The following is a 21,318-nucleotide window of genomic DNA, read 5'->3' as shown; positions in this document are numbered from 1 at the left end:
GACCATTCCTGTCTCTTCGGGGCGGGTATGTTCTGGTCTCCCGGGGAGAGGAGCCTTTGAGGTGATGAGGAGTGTCCTAGCCTCTGAGCCTGGTCAACGGTCCATCCCTCTAGCTCCTCCCTCATCAGTGCCTGCAGATGCCTCTTGCCAGCCTCTTGCTCTCAGGCCCAGGGATCCATCGCCCCAGGTTTCCCCACTGGGAATTTCCTCCTCTTCTGAGGTTTCTCCTGACCCTGCAGGGGAACCCCCTCGGAAGAGGACGTGTAAGAGGAAACACACAAACTCCCCTGAGTCTACTACATCTGATACCGACTTAGATGAGTCGGAGGGTTCCCCACGGTCCCCCTCTGAGGATGTCTCCTTTTCAGACATCCTTGAGCTCCTCAAACAGAGGGGGAATTGGCCCTCCATTGACCCCTCCGAGGATGAGTCGGTATACCTGGAGGCTTTTGGATCCCGACCCTCCACCTCCTGGGTGTGTCCGCCTTTTGACCCACTCATGCAGGTAGTGGCTCGGAAGGTGTGGGCGGCTCCAGATTCTGTGGAACCTGTCCCCAGAAGACCATCCAAGTTCATTACGGCCCCGTCGGATAAACAGTTCCTTTCCAAAGGTGTCTCTGTGGATGCTATGGTGGTGGCGGCCACTAAGAAGGAACTGGCGGATCCTTCAGTACCTGTCCATCCTCCTAACAAGGACTCTAGGACCATGGACAGGTATGGAAAGCGGATGTTTTCTTCAGCGACCTTTGCTATGCGTTCGCTGAATTACCTTTGTCACTTCACCAGGCTTCAACGAGATATTCTCAAGGAACTGGGTGAAGTAGTCCAGGATCCTTCTGCTGCTGGGGCTCAGGAAAAGATTGCCTCACAGCTTGCTATCCTGAATTCCATATCTAACTCCTCCATGTGGCTCATATCTTATGTGGCCGATGGAGCGAGCAGGGCCGCAGGCACAGGAGTTGCTCTTAGACGCCAAGCCTGGATGCGGCTGTGTAATTTTGCGGACCCCTTTAAGGCGTCCTTCACTAATACCCCCTTTGATGGTTCGGCTTTGTTCGGACCTCAAGTGAAGGATACCTTGACCAGGTGTGAGCAGGACGGTAAGACTCTTTCTGCCGTTGGAGTCCAATTTTCCACTCCTTCTAGACCATATCCCAAGGGTCAGAAAGGGGGGAAGATGTGGTTCCGTAAAGCCCAAGGAGCTACACGGACACACGTGGTCAGTTTACCCCAGAGGCAGAGGGGTAACAATAATAGCCGCCCTAGAGGCAGGGGGGGTCCTCAGAACCAGGGCAACAGGGAGTCTCTTCCTGAGAAGCCCTTTCAGCATCCCTGAGGTGTTGCCCGACTGTCCACCCTTGGAGGCAGTTGGGGGAAGGATTTCACTGTACCCAGTAGCCTGGCAATCTCTATCCCAAGAGAAGTGGGTACAGTCGATTATATCCGAGGGTTACAAGATCCCCTTCGTAAGGTTTCCCGTACCTCTACAATCCCTTCCAGACATCTCACCCGGTCAAAGGGATTTGGCAAAACAGGAGGTTTCAAAACTCCTAGAAAAAGAGCCGTCCAGACAGTGCCGGCAGACCAAGTAGGATCCGGCGTCTACTCAAGATTCTTTTGGTCCCCAAAAGGACGGGAGAGTGGAGACCAATATTAGACCTCAGCAATCTGAACAGATTTGTCAAAAGGCAAGATTCGGATGGTCACGCTTCAGTCCATTCTGCCCTTTCTGGGCAAGGACAACTGGATGTGCTCGATAGACCTTCAGGATGCGTACTATCACATAAAGATTCACAGGCGCTCCAGGAGGTTTCTCCGCTTTCGGCTAGGGACCAGTCATTACCAATTCAGAGCCCTGCCCTTTGGCCTCACTTCAGCCTCGAGAGTGTTTACCAAATGCATGGCAGTGGTCACAGCTCACCTGAGATGTCTAGGATTCCAGGTGTTTCCTTATTTGGACGACTGGCTCCTCTCCGCCACCACCAAGTGTCAGCTTCTTCAGTCCAGAGACTACACCCTTCAGCTTTGCAAGAATCTGGGAATTTCAGTAAATTTCATAAAATCTTCTCTGCTGCCTTGCCAATCTATCACCTTTATAGGCGCAGAGTTAAATACCATCAAAATGTTAGCCAGACTAACAGATCAAAGAATTCTGGACATCCAAAAATTTGTTCGGCTTCTGTTACAAAGCAAAAAGATCAAAGCCAGGTTTGTCCTGAAAGTTCTAGGTCTAATGGCTGCGGCCATTGTTCTTCTACCACTGGCTCGCTTTCACATGCGTCTCCTGCAGTGGATGCTTTTCATGCAGTGGTCGTATCACAATCTTCCGATGAGACACGAGATCTTAGTGACACAGTCGTGCAGGGCTCATCTGGGCTGGTGGATATCTCCCCTCTTCTTCATCAGGGCCGACCCTTTGTTCCCCCTCCTCCAGTTGCCACAGTCACCACGGATGCCTCTCTGATCGGGTGGGGGGGGCATTATCAGGGCAGGATGGTCCACGGGACGTGGCAACCCATAGAATACCATCTGCACATAAATGTCCTGGAGATGAGAGCAGTGCTTTTAACGTTGCAAGCCCTCGACGACTTTCTTCCCACGGGGACTATTGCAGTACAGACGGACAACATGTCCGTGGTCTGGTACATCAACAAACAGGGCGGAACCAGGTCCTATCCCTTATGTCGAGAAGCTCTCAGACTTTGGCAATGGGCGATCTCTTCTCAGCGGTTTCTGATAGCAACACACATCCCTGGCAGGTCCAACCTATTGGCGGACAGGCTAAGCAGATCTATTCTGATGCCTCACGAGTGGTCTCTCAATCAATCTGTAGTGGATCAGATTTTTCTGAAGTGGGGCACTCCTTGCTGCGATCTTTTCGCTACCCCTCAAAACAACAAGTGCCCAGACTATTTCACTCTATTTCCCCTTCCAGGCCAACCCCTGAGAGACTCTCTAACCCAGGATTGGCCTCGGGGACTTCTTTATGCTTTTCCTCCCTTTCCATTGATTCCACAAGTCATTCAGAAAGCCACCGTTTTGAGAGCCAAATTGATCCTCATTGCTCCTTTTTGGCCTCGACAAATTTGGTTTCCGTCTCTGCATCGTCACCTTCTGGTGCAGACCTGGCATCTGGACCCAGTTCCGGATCTTTTGATCCACCAGTCGGGTCAGCAGCACCGGGCCATTCATTCTCTCAACCTCACTGCTTGGTTGCTCCACTTCCTTCCCTAGCCAGGCTACCAATGATTTCTGACTCAGTCAGAGACATTATAGTGTCTTCTTTGAAGTCGTCCACTAGGACTATTTATGCTAGCAAGTGGCGACGATTTTCGATTTGGGCAAACTCCAGAAATATTGATCCTTTTACTGCTCCTGTACATTCTGTTTTAGATTTCCTAGCGGAGGTTTTTCATTCGGGATCCTCGTCATCTACAGTCAAAGTACAACTGGCTGCTATTTCCAAGTATCATGTTGGCTTGCATGACAATAACATCATGTCTCATAGATTATGCAAGGCCTTTTTGAGAGGAGTTTTTCTCCTAAAGCCACCTATAAAGCATCCTCCTCCGCAATGGGATCTAAACTTAATGTTGGCATCCTTGATACTACCTCCCTTCGAACCGTCTGCTTCATGTTCTTTGAAGTTATTGACGTGGAAGACTATATTTTTACTGGCTGTCACTTCTGCAAGAAGGGTTTCCGAGATTCAAGCTCTCTGTATTCGTTCACCTTATATGGTTTTTCATAAGGACAGGGTATCATTAAGAACTAACCCTTCCTTTCTTCCCAAGGTTGTATCTCAAACCAATATTAACCAATCTATAGATCTACCAGTCTTTTTCCCTAACTATTCCGACAGAGCTGAACAGAAATTGCATTTTTTGGATGTCCATCGTCAGCTCAGGTACTACTTGTATAGGACGAAACAAATTAGAAAATCGGACCAATTGTTTGTCTCTTATGCAGAAAACAGGTTAGGTCTTCCAGTTTCTAAAGTGACCTTATCCAGATGGTTGACTTCCACCATTTCCTATGTGTACTCTCTCAGAGGCAAACAACTATCTTCTAAGCCAAAAGCACACTCCACCAGGGGTCTATCCACTTCTGCAGCTTTTCAGGATAGACTACCCATTGATACCATTTGTGCAGCAGCTACTTGGGCTACGCCCCATACCTTTGTCTCTCATTACAAGTTGGACTTGGCCTCCAGAGATAGGGCCAGTTTTGGTTCCACAGTTCTCAAGAGTCTGTTCCGTTGAGCCACCCGGGATTCAGGTGCTAGGGACGCGGTCCCATCCAGCAAGAATGAAGGCGAGATTGACAACTTAACATTTAGAAGTTATGTACCTACCATAACGTTCCATGTTAGTTGTCTTCTCTGCTTCTTTCTTCGCCCCTCCCTCCTTCCCCTGGCCTGGACAGATCTTGAAGAGTTCCTAATAGTTTGTTTCCTCTGGATCTTTGTTATGAGGACTTCTTTTAGGAAACTTTGTTCCTAATTTGGTTAGGATAACCTTTAGCAGGGTAAGTTAGCTGCCAAACGAGATCTGAGGTAGTTCCGCCTTGCATCATGGGATATAGGGTTGCCTCGAGCTGGTAAAAGGAGTTCTCGAGCTAAAGCAAGTGCCGAGTCGGAGCCGAGGATCGGCTCCGAACCCATCCAGCAAGAAAGAAGGCGAGAGAAGACAACTAACATGGAACGTTATGGTAGGTACATAACTTCTAATTCGTATAATGCAAACAGGAATTGCAATATGAATTGAGAAAAAAGAAGGTTATGTCATATTTAGAAAGAGAGTCTGAGGAAATAAATAGATTGAAGTAAGGAAGTGAGTGAAGAAGTGAGGGTAAGGAGGTATAAGGTATGAAGAGGTACTTGTTCTTATTTAGAGATATTGTTTATCCTGGGATTGAGCAAGAATAGTGCCTGAATGTAGTAGTACCAGAGTTCATTAGTGCATAGATGCAATAAAATGTGTGTGGTATTACCAGTGGGTAATAGTACATGGATGCAGTAGTATCTGAGCTCAGATACAGTAGTACATGGTTGTGCTAGTGTCTTAGATCAATAGTACATGCATGCAATAGTACATGGGTACAGAATTACCTGAGTACTGTAGTACCTAACTACAATAGTACCCGAATGTAATAGTACATGGGTGCAGTACTACCTGAGTAAAGTAGTGACTGATTACAGTAGTACGTGAGTGCAGTATTACATGCGATAGTAAATGTGTAAAGTAGGAGCTTCGTAAAGTATTATTTTGTACCTGAGTGCAACTGTAAATGGGTGAAGTAGTACCCAAGTGTGGTATTACATGGGTGCAGTAGTATTTAAGTACAGTAGTACCAGAGTACAGTATTAAATGGGTGCAGTAGTACCTGACTGAAATAGTATCTGGGTACAGTATTACCTGATTGCAGTAGTACATGGGTCCAGTAGTACTGGAGTATAGTACATGTCTGCAGTAGGACCTGAGTACAGTAGTGCATTAGTATTGGAGTGTAGTGCATGAGTGCAGTAGTACATGGGAGCAATAGTACTGAGGTGAAGTGGTGTGTAGTTGCAGCAGTACCCGAGTACTGTAGTACTTGAATGCAGTAGTACGTGAGTATAGTAGTGCATGGGTGCAGAAGTACCTGGGTATGATAGTCTCTGAATGCAGTAGCACTAGAGTTCTGTAGTACATTTGTACAGTAAAATGTGTGCAGTATTTCCAGTAATACTCTGGTGCAGTAAGTACATGGATGCAGTAGTGTCAGAATGTAGTAGCACATGGGTACAGTAGCACCTGAGTGCAGTAGTACATGGATGCTATATTACCTGAGTACAGCAGCACATTTATTTATTTTTATTTTATTTATTTAACATTTGTTTACTGGGAAAGTTTGACTGGGACAGAGCCCATTTTCAGCAGAGGCATGGGGAGAAATGCTCCAGATGCATGTCTTTGGAATGTGGGAGGAAACTGGAGCACCCGGAGGAAACCCGTGCGAATACAGGAGGACATGCAAACTCCTCACAGAAGGCATCCCAGCTGAGAATCAAACTGGAAAACCTCTTGCTGTGAGGTGACAATGTACATATGTACTACATGAGTGCAGTCTTACCTGAGTGCAGTAGTCAATCCAGCCAAGGATAGTTGAAAAATCTGGTCTGTGTTCTGGTTGGTGCTGCCAGCACTGTGTCATAAGGCGGTACCTAAGAAAACAACGAATAAAAACTTGTAACTGGCTATTCGTCTACATTCTTTTTCAATGTATTCTATGTCATATGACCTCTGCTGGTCTCTACATGTATTTAACTATGTCAACAAAAAATTCAAACACAATATCAGACACACAAGACATGATATGCAAAATGACTGATTCTATTCTATTTCCTATTTATCATTTCTGGAATAGACCAATGCCTCCATCCAGAACAATGTCGCATGGTTTTCTAATGTATTAACATCTGCATTTCTGCCAGAAAATTCCAATAATTCTTTGTGCCATGTGCCACTTGTCTGGCATCAAATTTACCATGTGATCACATACTGTCAGTGTGATGAAGGGACAACATTTATCATTTATTTATTATTTATTTATTTATTTATATTTGTTGACCGGGAGTGTCCGACTGGACATAGGTCCATTTTCAGTGGAGGCCCAGGGAGAAAAGCTCCACAGTTAAAACAAACAGACAGTAGTTACATTGGATTACATAGCGATTAACAATTTACATAGCAATACAACATATTTACAGATGAAGAACATAGTACATCAGTAGACAACTAGAATCTATCTGTGAAGTACATAACAGACATTAACAAATGTTACAATAAGAAGCTCCTGCTGTATAATAAGTACTAGGCTTATGAGCATCTGAGCTTGCTATAATCAAGCTAGTTAGTGGAGTGGAAAGAAAGGTAGTGATTGGATGGGGGTGGGTGATATTAGAGTGGGAATTGCAAGGGCATAACCAGCATGTTTTTAGGTGTGCTTTTTAGGAAAGTTTTGAAGTGGGTGCATGATGGTATGGAGGTAATTGTGGGTGGGAGGGAGTTCCATAATTTGGCTATGGTGCAAGAGAATAGTGCTTCACCAGCAGAGTTATTGGCTTTAGTGATCTGCAGGTAATTTTTGTTGCTGGATCTTAGTGGTCTGGTGGTGCGATAGGGTTGGAGTAGATTCTGGAGGGATGGGACATTTAGTGGATGGTTTATTAGTCTGTGGGCGAGTGAGAGTTGATACCATTGAAGGAGGTGAGGGAGTTCAAGCCAGCCCAGTTCAGCAAGTGAGAGACAGTGGTGACTATGGTAGAATGCCCCTGTGGTGAATTTGGCGATTTTGTTGTAGCAGGTCTCTAGCTTGTTTAGATCGCATTGCCTTAGGTTGGTATATATTGGAGAGGCATAAAGTAGGATGGAGAATTTGCTATTGAAATCTTTGCTGCTTTGGTGAGAAGTTGCTTATTCCTGTATAATGCTCCTAGTTTTTTGTGGACTTTTTTTATGGTCATGGATATGTGAATGTCAAATTTTAGTTTATTGTCTATTTCCACTCCTAGCAGTTTGGTGTGTTCAGTTGGGTATATAGTGGTGTTGTCTTTTGCTGTGATGTTAAAGTGAGAGTTGTTTTGAGTATGTTTGGTGGGTTGGAAAATGAGTAGTTTAGTTTTGTTTGGGTTGAGTATTAATTGGGCATCGGATAACCAAGTTTCAACAGAGGAAAAGGCTTCCTGTGTGACTTTTTGCAGTTTGGGTAGGGACTGGGCTGAGCAGATGATGGTTGAGTCATCTGCATATTGTATGAGTGTGCCATGTTTGGTGGCAGAGGCTAGATTATTGGTGAAAACAGAGAAGAGTAGGGGTCCAAAGCTGGATCCTTGGGGAACCCCTATGGAGGCAGGTAGTTGGGGAGATATGTCATTCTGCCATACAACTGATTGTTGGCGGTCAGACAGGTAACTCTGAAACCAGTTGGTGACTGATTGTGAGAAGGATAGGTTATTGAGGACAGAGATAAGTTGTTTGTGTGGGACCATGTCAAATGCTTTAGATAGGTCTAGGAAAGTAGCAGAGGAGAGATAGCCATTGTTTTTATGCTGAAGGATAGTGTTACTAAAGGACAGTAAGTCAGTGGTGGTGCTATGGTTTGGTCGGAAACCATGCTGAGTATTGGAAAGGAGGTTGTTAGTAAGGAGGTAGTTTGAGACCTAAGAGTGTATGCATCTCTCTAGTATTTTGGAGAGTGGAGAGAGAATAGCTATGGGGCGGTAATTGGTTAGTTCTGTGGAGGGTCCGCCTTTGTGGAGGGGAATTATATGTGATACTTTCCACAGTGTGGGAACGTAACTTTCTGACAGAGATCGGTTAATCAAGATGGATACTGGGTAGGCCAGAGCATCAGCTGCGATTTGTAGATATTCACTTGGGAGGTTGTCTGCTGCTAATTTGGTGGGTTTAAGTTTAGTTAAGAGTTTTTTTATGTTGGAGGTAGGTACAGGAGAAAAAGAGAAGGCAGTGGGGAGATTACTAGTTGAAGGTGTGGGTTGGAGGGGAGGGGGGTTATGTTGTTTAGCTAGTGAAAGTATGGTTTGTGTGAAGTGTGTGTTGAATGAGGTAGCAATATTTTCTGAGGAGTGAGCGATGTTAGGAGGAGGGGTACTGACTTTACCTGGGTGGAGGATGGAGTTTATGGAGGACCAGAATTGTTTGGGGCTGAGTTGGAAGGAGTCTAGGGCAGACTGGTAGTATTGGAATTTGTCCTGTTTTATTAGCTTTTTTACTCTATTGCGTAGTTCTAGGAATTTGGTCTAGTTGAGGGGGATTTGGTTTTGTGCCAGTGCTCCCAGGCTTTATCCCTGTTTTTCATTTCTGACTTAGTGGTTTTCTGTAGCCATGGGGAGGGTTGTGCTTTGATTCTGGAAAGTCTTATGGGGGCATGGTAATTAAGGATGCTCAGGAAGGTAGAATTAAAAAATTCAACTGCGTCATCAAGACTGAGGTACTTTAGAGGATGCCAGTTACATTCTTTCAGGGATGAGATGAATGTGAGTGGGTTAAAGTTTAGTTTTTTATGTATTTGATGGTAGATGACAGGTTTAGCTTGGTATAGGTATTTTTTGAGTAGGAATGTTGGGGAGTGATATTATATGTAAGTAACGTTTTTTTTTTATTCTGTATCGGCTGGAGTGCCTTCTGTGTGGAGTCTGCGTCCTCCCCACTGTCAAGTGACGCTTAATAGACATGCAGGTAGGTGCGTGCATAAATGGGTGTGCCTTCCTTGAAGGTTGGGTGTTGGGCTGGCAGCTCGCCACTGTAAAAATCCACTGCCAATCATTAGTGGACCGGGGTTTCACTGTGGCGATCCCTAACCAGGAAAAGTCGAAAGAGAGAGCATCAGTAAGATGACAACTCCCTTCCTGATACTTTTGAAGCACTGCTGTAATTCCCTGTCCTCTGCTTTTCTCACTTTGTAGGATCAGTTTCTCAAAGTCCTGTTTTACAGAAATACCTAACAGATTGGCTACCTATTGTCCTCTGCATTTAAAAACCTTTATACTAGCTGATGTCAGTTACACTGCAGATACCATCCCTACCATCATTTTAAAATGGCAACAATCAAAATGATCACAAAGTTACTGACACCCTTCCAATTTGGAATAATTAAGTAAAGACCAAAATGACTGAAAGACAGTAATAAAACATGTAAGGGATTTACCATGGAAAGACATTTATACATGTGCAGAATATCTACCCTCATAAAGTTAAATAATTAACAATGCAATGATTCTTAAAAGATTGATTAAAACATTGCTTACAAAGACTGAGTTTACCAAAAGCAAATTTAGTGTTTCTGTGTTTTCCTTCTGTGAAGGATTCATTGCCCAGTGTGAAAATATTCCAACAAGCATTTCGACACCAGCCATGACACCAGCATGCATCTGTCTTCTTCTTCTTCTTTCGGCTTTTCCGGGTTAGGGGTTGCCACAGCTGATCACCTGTCCTCTCATGATTGGCAGTGGAGTTTTACAGTGTCGAGTTGCCAGCCCGTGCCCAACCTTCCACAGAAGGCACACACATGCACACACTCACACATAGGGCCAATTTAGGGTATCCAATCCACCTACAGCATGTCTTTGGGATGTGGGAGGAAACCGGAGCACCCGGAGGAAACCCCCGCGACCACATGGAGGACATGCAGACTCCACACAGAAGGCACCCCAGCCGAGAATCGAACCGGAGAACCTCTTGCTGTGAGGCGGCATGCACACAAAACATGAAGAGGATTTCTTAAATTGTTCCTGTTCCTTAAAGTCATGTAAACTTTTTGGACAGTAGTAAAGACTATGATTAGCAGTTAGAACTCTTTCAGACACTGGTTCGTCTGCAGGTAGGCGCTATTCACAACCGCGAAAATCTGGTTGCGATAATACGTAAGTACCATTTATTGTAGTTAACGACTAAACACATGCAGAAAATTAAAATAAGCGAAAACAGACACAAAACAATTTGCCCTAAAACAAAGACTAATCAGCCAAGTTATCACAACAATAAGCCTAATCAAGGAGATAAGGCTTTAGGGATCACCTAAAGAAGGCCGGTTTTGGAACACTCCTGAAGTCACCATGGGAGTAAGTTCTAAAGATACATAACTTAAAAAGCAAAGGAGTGAACAGCAGATGTCACAAGCTGTTCCAAGGAAATACTAATAGTCCCAGGATGGGATAATACAGTGTATCTGTGGAGTACAATGGGACAATTCACTGCTACAAGTAAGAAGAACCTAGGTACACAAATTCAAACACCAAGATTTGAAATATAATACTGACCAGCACTGACAGTGTAGACTGCAGAGTACAGGTAATAATATCAATCTGTAAGTAGCTATGAAAATGAGTTCTGAAAAAACTGCAGATGGTCAGTCTCACTGCTAGGAAACATAAAGGGACATTGCAGTGTTCAAGATGAAAGGGCACCAAAGCATGTGTAACCATAGAAAAATCCTCAGGAGGTATAAGTTCTTAATTCTAGTAATAGTCATCTTACTGATTGGATGACTCTTTTGTCTAGCTAGCAGTTTTTGAATTTCTATGACTGCTGCTTCCCTGTGACTGAGTGGAATATCTGGGTGTCGTTTTTGTCTTTTTGGTTTCATAGAAAGGAGAATGATGTATCCTCTGGAAATAATCCCTTGCATTCATTTGTCAATTGTCATTTGTACCCAGGCATGTTGGTCCAGGGATAATTGTCCCCTGACTGCCTCCAGAGTAAGACAATCGGGCCTCTGTTCAGGAGCGCTGGTAGGAGTTACCTGAGAAGGAATCTCTGGACCCCTGGTTTTGCAGGCCACCTCTGCCTCTAGAATGGCATCTTTGATTATTACTTCCCCTTCTGTCCTGCAAGAAGTCCTTACCACTTGAGTCCTGGGAAGGTCCTTGGGTCTTTTTGAACCATAGTCTCCCACTTCTGTGGTTCCTAGAGTAGGGCCGTTAAGGATTGGGAAGCATACGCACATGGCAGACAGCATCTTCCCATCTTTCTCACATCTAGCTAGTGTGTCTTTAATCTTGGGCACAAACAGGGATGATCTGTCAAAAGGAGCATTGACGTAAGAAAATTTAAATGGCTCCACAAAGAAACACAAGGACATCCAGGTGTGTCTCCTGATGGCTACACCTGAACCTGCTGCTCTTGTTGTCCCTTCAGCTATATGAGCAATTAGCCTCATGGACGAATTGGAAATTGATTCAAGGGTGGTGAGCTGGGGGGGTAACCTTATCTCGGACCCCTTCAGCTACTTCTCCTGCGAGAGTGTCTGAAAGCTCTTTGATCAGATCTCTCTGCAACCTACTGAAGTGTGCCATATAATTCAAGGACCTGAGAGGAAAGGTCGAAGCGTATACATGCTTCCCAAACCTATCCATAGTTCTAGACTCCTTGTAAGGAAGATGGATAGTAGGACTTTCTTCTGCAAGTTCCTTTTTGGTGGCTGTCACTATCACCATTGCATCTACGGGAATACCCTTGACCCAATGTTGCTCATCCTTAGGGGCAGACAGAATCCAGTCAGGCCTTTTGGGAATTGGTTTGATGGAGTCAAGAATTTTCCAGGCCCGCTGAGCGATCACTTTAATAAGCTTCTCAGCGGGTGGAGAGATCCAAGAAGTAGAGGGCTGGGCATGAAAAGCCTCTAGGTATATCAATTCCTCTGAGGAAAGTTGGAGGGAAGTTCTGCCACCCCTCTGTTTCAGGATTTCTAGGATGTCCCCAAAGGAATCATCATCGGGGGTGACATAGGGGAACCTTCCCCTTCATTGAAATCAGTATCTTCTGTGAAAGACTCGTCCGGGGAGTCCCAGTGCTTCCTCTTACACTTTTTCTTCACAAGTACCTCTTCAGTGGGATTCTCTGGATAGATATCCGAAGAAGAAATCCCCATGGTTGATTGCTCCTGAGGCTTTTGTGCCCTCTGCCCCAGGGATGAGGCTGGAGGAAACTCAGGTCGAGGGGATGGACAAGATACTTGGCCCAACAGGGATGGCAAGGACTGTGAGGCCACAATGGACAAAGTCTTCTCCATGATTCAAAAGGCAGGCCCCTCTGGAGAGGGATGGGAGCCTGGAATAAATAGACTTCTTCAGAATCGTGGTCCCACTTCACACCGAGGAAGCCATCTCTGAAGCAGAAGCCAGGGTTGAGCTTACGAATGCTGAGGTACCGAGGAGCATGGAAGGCTCTGCAAGGACTCTGAGTCCACAATGGACAAAGTCTTCTCCATGATTTGAAAGGCAGGCCCCTCCAGAGAGGGATGGGAGCCTGGAATAAATAGACTTCTTCAGAATCGTGGTCCCACCTCACACCAAGGAAGACATCTCAGAAGCAGAAGCCAGGGTCAAGCTTATGAATGCTGAAGTCACGAGGGGCATGGAAGGCTCTGAAAGGATTGAAGTCGATCCTTGCCCCTCAGAACCAGCAACAAAACCTCTACCCCAGGAGGTCTCTAGTTCCGACAAACCAGAAAAGCTCAAGGCAATTATCGGTGCCAGAGAAGAAACTCTAACTGGCACCGAGGCAGTCGGAGCTGGACAAGTCAGTGCCTGGGGCTCCAAACACCCAGCTGGAGACTGAGGAGGAATATGAGAGGATATCAAGGAGGGACTGGTTCTGGAGCCAAGCTGGCTGGGAACCGATGATTGGGGCAATCCCCTTGCCATTAAAAGCTGGTCGACCAGTCTCATTATGTCAAACTTAGATAGACTTAGTTGACCAATTAAAGGAAACTGAAGGGGACCTTGGTGGTCTCTGTTCCAGGAAGGGACAGGGTGGCCGGTCAGCAAAAGGGTCCGCTGATGGCAAATAGGATGTCCTTGGTAAGGAAATATGGCTAGTCTGCTTCGCTGCTGATAAACCACTGATACCGAAGCTCCTGATGTCTGCTCCAAGATTTTACTTAATGTTGAATCATCCTTACCTACCAGTGCTGAAGATGCAGTCGACACCGTAGGTAGTTTTGTCAGTTTAGAAGGTGGTTCTGAGGAACTTCTCGGAACCAAATGTGGTAATTTTTTTGATTATGAAGAAGAGGAGGAAGAGCTGGCTTCAGTTCTTGGACCAGAAATGGCCTCTTCAAAATCACTCTTTAATAACCCCTTCAAAATAAGTTTGTTTCTCTACTCAGTCAAGGTTCTGGCAGAGAAACCATGGCAAATTGCACAATCTTCCTGGAGACAGACAGTGCCTAAACAATATACACAGAAAACATGCCCATCTGAATTGGGCATCTTCCAATCACATTTTTGGCACCTCTTAAAGTCAGAGGTGCCCTTAGTTGACTTATCGGCCATACTAACAAAGAAAGGCCTAAGACTTTAACACACAGACACAGAAGAAAAGAGAAACAGAAAGAAAAGAGTCTCCTTTTTTTTTTGAAGGGAGAAAAAAAATTACCAAAGATAGTAATGAAGGTCACCCTAAGGTAAAGAAAGCAGAAAGACATAGTACTAACGATGGTACGTTAAACTAATAGCAGAGGAAAGATAAAAGGAGAACTACTAACATGCACACAAAAAAAGGAGAGAGGAGCACGTAGAAGTAAATAGAACATATATAGAAATTATACAGAAAAAATATAGAAAAAGCTTACAATATAATAATGCTAAACTTGAGAGATAGGTCGGACACATCTGACACCATGAAGCGGCAAATGAGATATGGGGTAATTTAGTGAGGAGCATTATGGGTAGATCCTAGCTCGAGAGTTTGGGAGGTGCGAGCTGAAAAGCAGCCAAGTCAATTTCGAGGCTCAGAACCGAGCCCACAGTCCCACAATCAAGGACTGAGTGAAAATTGACAATATCAGATCAACTGTTACCTGCTGACCAAACATAATACTCTTCTGATTCCCTGTGTGTTATCTCAGGAACATGCCAACATGTAGCAGCTCCCTCCCCACATGGAAACACTAATTCACACCATTTTTAAAATACCATCATAGACAGTAGATGCTCCCCAGTCCGATAGGGCTATATGTTTGCCACGTAAGTGATTCTTTGTTGTATTTATGTTATCTCTATTGTCCTAATGTACTAGCTGATACCATACAGAAATAATTACAGCAAAAGTTCTAACTTGCTTTTCAGATACTGTATCATTATTTTTTTTCCCTGTAGTGATTGTAAAGCACAGTTTTCCAGTCTCAATTTATTTGCTAATAGATAACATGAATGCGACCATGTACTTCCTAAATGGGCACTGTGGCTCACTGTAAGCCAAACGTTATATTAGGTGAACTGTTACATCGCCACTTATACTTTGTTTTGCTGTTTTCTAGCTTATTTATATTCTGTAGCATAGAGTATAGTCTTCTCTTTCACTCTCAGATATTGTGTTAGCTGGATCTCCTGCAATTATAGATCTTTGTTACTGCATTTTCCTGCAGTGATATAATTACCTGCTTATTAGGAGAACTGTTACATTGCTACTTATACTTTGTTTTGCTGTTTTCTAACTTATTTGTGTTCTGTAGCATACAGTGTAGTCTTATAGTCTTATTTCACTCTCAGATATTGTGTTAGCTGCGTCTACCGCAAATATAGTTTTCTTTTTACTGCATTTATCCGTAGTGATAAAATTACCTGCTTAACTGTTGCTTTTACTCAATACTTGCTGGCTGTATTTGTTTTGCTTTCCTGCTCTATGCCACACTTCAAATCACATTTTCTCTGTTTCCTTTTACCAAACTGCCTATATTGTGTCTATAATTTTCACTTCTAACAACCTTTTTCAAGAAACCTACTTTTTGTACACCCCTAACAACGTTTTGAACTCTCTCTTTTTTTCAGTCTGAAGTGCTGCTCGCTCCCTAAAGGTCCACCTCTCCCTCCAGCTGTTCCCTTTCACCTTGTTGCCTGTTGCACATCCACTCAACTATGGACATACTGACCCTACAGTATAAGAACTGAAACCTACTGTTGAGCTAATGTAGGTGCTTTCATGCAATAATACCTGTTTATAGGTAAGTACTAGGCTATCAGCCCTAGGGCCTATATAAGCCTAGCCAAAAGAGGTTGAGCAGAGCCACAGTAGTGATCCCCGGGGTGAATTTCCTGTTTCCCATCCAATTGTCAAGATTTCTCTTAAAGAGGGCTAATGAGGAGCTTTGTTTGACATGAATGGGTAGTCTGTTCCAGAGCATGGGAAGTCTCTGGGTCAGGAATCTATCCCTCCAGCATGTTCTGTTTATTGTGATGACAAAGTTTAGGTCCCTGGAGCATGTGGCATGGAGAGATTGGGATTTCTTTAAGTGTAGCATGTCCATCAGATCTGGGTTAGACATGGCTTTGTATGTTAGGCAGAGACTGCCTCTAAGTAGGTGATATGCGATGGACTAGAGCTGGAGTTTTTTGAAACAGTTTGCCTATGGCATCTGTTTGAGGCGAGTAATCCTCTTAGTGCGGTATTTCTGTGGCCTTTCTAGTTGTTGTAGATGTCTTGTGAGGTACATGCCAAACAGGACTTTGTACTCTATAATGGGTCTGATGAGGGATGAGTAAAGAGGAAAGATGACCTCCTTTTCTGGAGGAGAACCCCTTTATGATGAGGTGTGCCACAGAGAAGGATTTCCTGACTACTGTGGCAACATGATTATCAAAGGAGAAACTACTGTCCACCTGTGTCCCAAGGTCTCTTACCACACTTTCAGTGTTTGGTAGGCTACCACCTCTGTGGTAGTTTATGGGTACGGTGTTTTTCCCAAAGGGGATGACAATGCACTTCTTGGCATTGAGCTTTAGGCCATGACTTGGACACCAGGTCTCAGTGAGGCCTCTTTGTAGAATGTCCACATCCTTAGGCGAATCTATTATGGCTCCTAGTTTGTAGTCGTCTGTGAACTTCATTAGCCAGAGACCAGCTGTATTAGCCTGGACTTCTGAGAAGTAGATACAAAACAAGAGAGGACCCAGGACCGAACCCTATGGTACTCCACTTGCCACTGTTCTGAAGTCGGATTTGGAGTCGGCTACTTTCACTGTGTGGGTTATGTCAGTGAGCCAGTTGGCCACCCATCTTGTGACACAGGCATTTATGTCCAGTTCAGTGAGTTTATCTATAATACCAGAGTGGAGGATGGTGTTGAAAGCCTTGGCGAGGTCAAGATAGGCTGTGTGCACCACCTTACCTTCGCCTACGGCTCTGGTGACTGCTTCAAATAAGTCAATCAGGTTTAGGAAGAATGATTTACCTTTTACAAACCCAAACTGAGCGGGGTTCAGAGTTTGGAGGTGACCTATGCCTTTGTTTATAAGCTCCAGGATGATGCATTCCATGGCCTTACAGACCAGGCTCATCAGGCTAATGGGGCATAGATCCCGGAGTCAGTGGTGGCGCCTCCTTTGTGGAGTGGTATAACCATCGCTGTGTGCCATTCCATTGGCACAAAGCCTGAAGTAAGGCTATGGCTGAACATGGTACATAGGTGGGGTGCCAGTTTGTTCTGTAGTTTATGCAGAACTAAGCCTGGGATGTTGTCTGGTCCCATGGATGGTGTGTTCTTGGCTTTGAGGAGTGCGGCCTTTAATTGTGCGTCCGTGATTACAGGGGCTTTGCAGTCTTCTGGTATAGAGATGGGCCCTTTAGGGGGTGGGGGTGGGGGTGGGGGGGTAAAGTTTGCACTGAACCTGTCTGCCAGGATGTTGGCAATATCAGTTGGTTCAGTAAATCTAGTGCCATTGTGCTGTAGCTCACAGCAGATCTGAGTGTTGCCATTGAGATTCTTGACATAGCTGTAGAATGCTTTGTGGTTGTCTTTAGAATCCATGGTAATTTTATTTTTGTAACTAGCTTTGGAGGATTTTATGAGGGATCTCAGTTTCTTACTGAGGCTGACCAGGGAGTTCCTGCAATCATGGTATTTTACTCTTTTTTGCAAGAGTTTTGTCCTTCTGTTGTAGAGTTTGTTTATGGCAGGGGACCACCAGATTGGCTTCCTTTTTTTGGAGGATAGTATCTTGGTTCTGTTGGGGATGGCACGGTCCATGCACTCGTGTATGTGCTTATACAGTGCATTTGTATATGATTCAGCAGTCGTTTTTCTATTTTCCATCTGTATGGGTGTTGTGAAGTTAGCCACTTCTGTCTTAAGAAGCATGAAGTTGGCATTGGAGAATTTTTTTACTGTGGTTTCCTTAATGGGGGGTGGGGGCGGGATATGGATGTCTAGGGTGATTAGCTTGTGGTCCGATTTGACCAGCGTGGAGTTGATCTCTGGCATGGAGCATCTGTTACCCATATTGATAATGACCAGGTCCAGGATATTGCTGCCCCTGGTGGGGGTATGGACAAGCTGATCCAGGGCATTGGAAGTGATGAATTCCAGAAAACGTTGAGCAAATAAGTTAGTACATGAGTAGTTTTCCCAGTTGATGGTGGAGTAGTTGAAGTCTCCCAATATCAGGGTATTGGGCTGTACCTTAATATTATCTAGTATATCGAGAAACATGGAGTGGGCATCCTGGGGCATGGCGGGGGATCTGTAACAAGCTACAATCTGAATTGCAGTCTTGTCTAGTGTTAATTGTACTTGGATAATTTCGGATGCATTATTTTGAGTAACTAGCCTGGAGGTGTGGATATCCTTTATGAATATGAACACCCCTCCTCCTTTAGTGTTTTGGTCCAGGTTAGGTGGCCGAAAGGTGTGGTAAGAACTGTAGCCTTGTAATGCAGGGGTGCTCTCTGGAGCCTTAAACCATGTCTCTGTCACTGCACAGATGTCGATGTTCTCCATCTTAAGGAGTGCCTCAAGTGAGTGCATTTTGAGGCTTAGACCACTACTATTGAGTAGCATTACCCTTAGATTTCACTTGTTTGTATCTACTATGGTGGTGCATTTGACATTTGAACCTTGCCTAAAAAAGGCACTATATGGGTGGCAAGAGCTTTAGCCAGTATCCGGAATCCCAGAGGCAACAGGTGCAAGCCATCTCTGGCAAAGCATTGTGGCCTGTCGATCATGTTGTCACAGGCAGACAGATACTGGATCCCCTTATAATGACACCAGAAGCTTAGACAATTGTTGAAGTAAATCATTTTGTCCTTGTACTGTGGTATCACTCTGGGTGATGGCAGGATGCTACTCAGGGATAGTGTCATACCTGCCTGGGCTACATGGTCAGAGAGCTCCTCCATTTCTCTTTTCATATAGTCCAGAGAGGTACGTCTCAGGTCATTCACTCCAACATGGACAACTTCAATTTATTGGCATAGTACTACCTATAATAAGTGGCATGCACACTTGCAGAGACAGCAGCTGATAGTGTCCCCCTGTTTTTCCACTCCTTGCCTTGCTCACTTTCTGCCACTAGGTGGCAGTACAACACTGCTCTTTAACAAGGCTCAGTCAAGCTGTTTTACCCACGGAGACTCTAACTGAATCAGTGTCTCTCAGCTGAAGTGCTGCTTACAAAGCATAGCATACTGCTGCTGTAATAACAAAAGCACCCCCAAAAACTAGCAGTCACAGCTCTCACTTACTTACCATTACACAGTTTCAGTTCCAAGTCTCATTGATAATTGTTTTTATTAGCAGCTATTGGGCTGGCTCTGCCTACTCAGTTTGTCCTTCAGGCTCACTCCGCTCCCTTACACCACCCTCTTTTCTACCCACCCCTCCACCCCTCCCAAGATTTATACTTAGCGGTAACTCCACCTCCCCAATCAACTTTCACCTGCTCACACAATCCACTTCTGACTGTACCCTACCCCTCCTTGATAGCCTCCTCCCCTCTCTTCCCCAATCTCCATCCATAACAGTACCTTCCATACTCCAAAACTTCCTAAATCCATTTTACAAGTATGGCATGCACTACATACTCCACTCTCCCCAATCTGTTTCTAAGTCTTGCCCTTAGCCTACTAATTCTTATTACCTCCCCAATTCTACACTTCACCCCACAGCTAGTACTTCTACAACTTCTCCCCTATGCAGTGACAAACCATTAAACAACTTCCATAATATCACCACACTTCTTCAGACAAGTTAACAAGCATTTAACATCAGATATATATACATCACGAAGTAATTGACCAATTAATGAAAATTGTCAATTGAACAATAAATTGATAATTTGTTGCAAAATTGTACATTTTAAAATATAATAGTTTTTTGCTTGTTTTTAAATTTTGCAACAAATTATCAATTTATTGTTCAATTGACAATTTTCGTTAATTGGTCAATTGCTTCGTGATGTATATATATCTGATGTTAAATGCTTGTTAACTTGTCTGAAGAAGTGTGGTGATTTTCCCGCATGAAAGCACTAGCAAGTAAAGCATTTTGTTTCAACATTAGCCTGGTCTGCAGTTGGTACCTTTCTTTTTCTTTTTTTCGTGGTTGTTTTAAAGTTTCGTTTGTTTCACAACTTCCATAATATATCACCCAGCCTACTCGAATACCATTTCATCAATTTAACAAAATTAAAATGTTGCCCTAAATAAAAACATCTGCCATTATCTAACAACCTATAACAAAAAACATTCTTCCAAAACACTTCCTTAACAACCAAAACAGAATATCCCTATGTGGTGACATCTACCCCAACCTAGGACCCTCGGGCATAATGGGTTCCTATTAGAAAGTCGACAGCTTAGGTTGTCGAATCCCTAAAGATCGACACCTAAATGCCGAAATCTAAAAATCACGAATGGCCACATATGCAAATTCTTTCCTTGGGAAAGAGTTTGCTTGGCCATTATCGGGGATTTGCCCTATCCCCAATGTAGAGTGATCTCGGAGTTGGTATATTTAGTTAGGGGGATGTGGGAGATGCAGCCCTCCACATCTGGGGTGTGGGGGGTGCAAAGCCCCCCACTATGTTTGGGTTTAGTAGTTTGTTTTGTTTTGTGATGGCCTAGCAAATGCTTTCCCCAGGAAAGAATGGCCGTTCGCGATTTTTAGATTTCGACACTTAGGTGTCAATCTTTAGGGATTCGACAACCTAAGCTGTCGACTTAATAATATAGATGCAACATAACTACACTCAACCATCTCCATTTTCTAAAGATCAACTCTTATCAACCTTAAACATTCATAGTGTCTGTAACAAAATTACAGAATTTCATGCTTGGCTAGCAGAAAACACCCCTGACATCCTAGCAGTCATGGAAACCTGGCTAAAACACAAAATCCAAGATATTGAAATAACACCCCAGGTTATAACATACTATAGAACCAACAAAAAAGGAGGTGGGGTATCCCTAATCTATGCTGACTGTCTCACAATACAACCCTTACAGAAAACACTCCCATCATTTTCAAATGCTGAAATCCTAATCAAAACCGTACAAATTAACAGATCTAGATAACTATGCATAGTTAGCCTGTATATCCCACCAGCACAAAATATCCAAACCCTTGAGGACATCCTTGCCTGGATGTCAGAAAATATCTGCAACAAAACTATTATTTTGGGAGATATAAGTATCAATTGGCAAGATTTAATAACTGACTTCCCAACAAACAGTATAAACCTCTACAAGTTCACCCAACTCATCATCAACCCTACCAGAACGCTCAACAGCAATACACTAGGAGCTACCCTCGACTGGATCTTAGTTTCAGATCCACTTAAATACTCAAATCTAAAGATCTACCCAATATACTCAGTGACCACTTACCTGTTTTCACTTAGAGATCCACTCAACATATATCAAAATCTCATAACTATAAAGCCACCAGAAACCAAAAACATTTTAATCAACAAGAATTTATTAACATTCTGAAACTCTCAGATTGGCACCCACTAAAAACTCTCCCATTGGATGATGC

The 21,318-nt window shown here is 44.0% G+C and overlaps 1 protein-coding gene across 1 annotated transcript in view; it reads right to left on the bottom strand.

The window, feature by feature from the left end:
* Nucleotides 1–21,318, bottom strand: part of LTK (leukocyte receptor tyrosine kinase) — a 1,073,506-nt gene that overhangs the window by 96,177 nt on the left and 956,011 nt on the right. The window contains exon 17 of the mRNA XM_044073449.1: nt 6,115–6,205. Within this exon, the coding sequence (XP_043929384.1) occupies nt 6,115–6,205 (91 nt within the window). The remainder of the gene's footprint in view (nt 1–6,114; nt 6,206–21,318) is intronic.

This window comes from Protopterus annectens, chromosome 6.part0, assembly GCF_019279795.1.
Source record: "Protopterus annectens isolate FY-2018-M chromosome 6.part0, PAN1.0, whole genome shotgun sequence".
Classification (NCBI taxonomy): Eukaryota; Metazoa; Chordata; order Ceratodontiformes; family Protopteridae; genus Protopterus; species Protopterus annectens.
The sequence above is the reverse complement of the archived record's forward strand: the minus strand, read 5'-3'. Positions and strand labels throughout refer to the sequence as shown.